This window comes from Bison bison, unplaced genomic scaffold (assembly GCF_000754665.1).
Source record: "Bison bison bison isolate TAMUID 2011002044 unplaced genomic scaffold, Bison_UMD1.0 scf7180017864103, whole genome shotgun sequence".
NCBI lineage: Eukaryota > Metazoa > Chordata > Mammalia > Artiodactyla > Bovidae > Bison > Bison bison.
Genome location: NW_011494675.1, coordinates 565,240 through 566,029, shown reverse-complemented (window position 1 = coordinate 566,029; position 790 = coordinate 565,240). Strand labels below are relative to the sequence as shown.

General features: G+C 61.8%; 1 protein-coding gene across 1 annotated transcript in view; it reads right to left on the bottom strand.

Annotated features, from left to right (window-relative positions):
- The window catches only part of CPE (carboxypeptidase E), a 160,908-nt gene that overhangs the window by 154,740 nt on the left and 5,378 nt on the right, over nt 1-790 (bottom strand). The window contains exon 4 of the mRNA XM_010838668.1: nt 573-789. Within this exon, the coding sequence (XP_010836970.1) occupies nt 573-789 (217 nt within the window). The remainder of the gene's footprint in view (nt 1-572; nt 790) is intronic.

Here is a 790-nt window from a genome sequence, read left to right as displayed (position 1 = left end):
TCCTTTTTCCTTAGAAAGACTGTGCAGTTTTGAAATCGGAATGCCTGCCAGAGGCGGCTTTATCACCCTCTACCCGCCAGCGTTACCAAGATCCTTAACATCCCAGCAGTGCGCGTTACCTAACACGCACATACAGGTAGAGATGGACACCTAGAGCCTCCAAGGCCAATAAACTGGCCCTCTGGAAATTAGGAAACAAATGATAAATGACTTTTCCTCATTTCCTCAGACCCTGCCTTCTCCACCTTACCGTTCTACTCCAGCTTGCAAGGAAGGACGACCTCCTTCCTGAGGCCTCACAGTTATTCCCTACGGTCTTAGGCACAGCGAAGTGGGGGGTGACAGCGGGTTTGCGGGGGCGCAGCTTTGCTTGCTGCGCTCCCACCTCCATCAGAGGCAGCCCCTCCGGCCTGGGCTTACCCAGGGGGAGGGGTGTGCAAGGCTGGGGAGGACAGCCAGCCGACAGGGCTTGGCAAATCCCAGCCCCAGCCCTCTCCCCACGTACACTTTCCACCCCGGGTGCCTCTCGCCCTCCTTTCCCACCGCCGGGCCACCCCGCGCGGCTCCCTTACCCGGCTCGTGGACGCCGGGGTTGTCGGACAGCTCGAGCACCAGCAGCTCGCGGCCCTCGAAGCTGCGCCCCACCGTGTAGATCCTGCTGACCGCGGCGCACTGCAGCCACACGGACACGAGCGCTTCACGAAGCTCTGGGTAGCGGTGGTACTCAAAGGAGATGCCGTCCTCTTGGGGCCGCCGGCGCCGCCTTGCGCCCGCCACAGGGCCCCCAGGT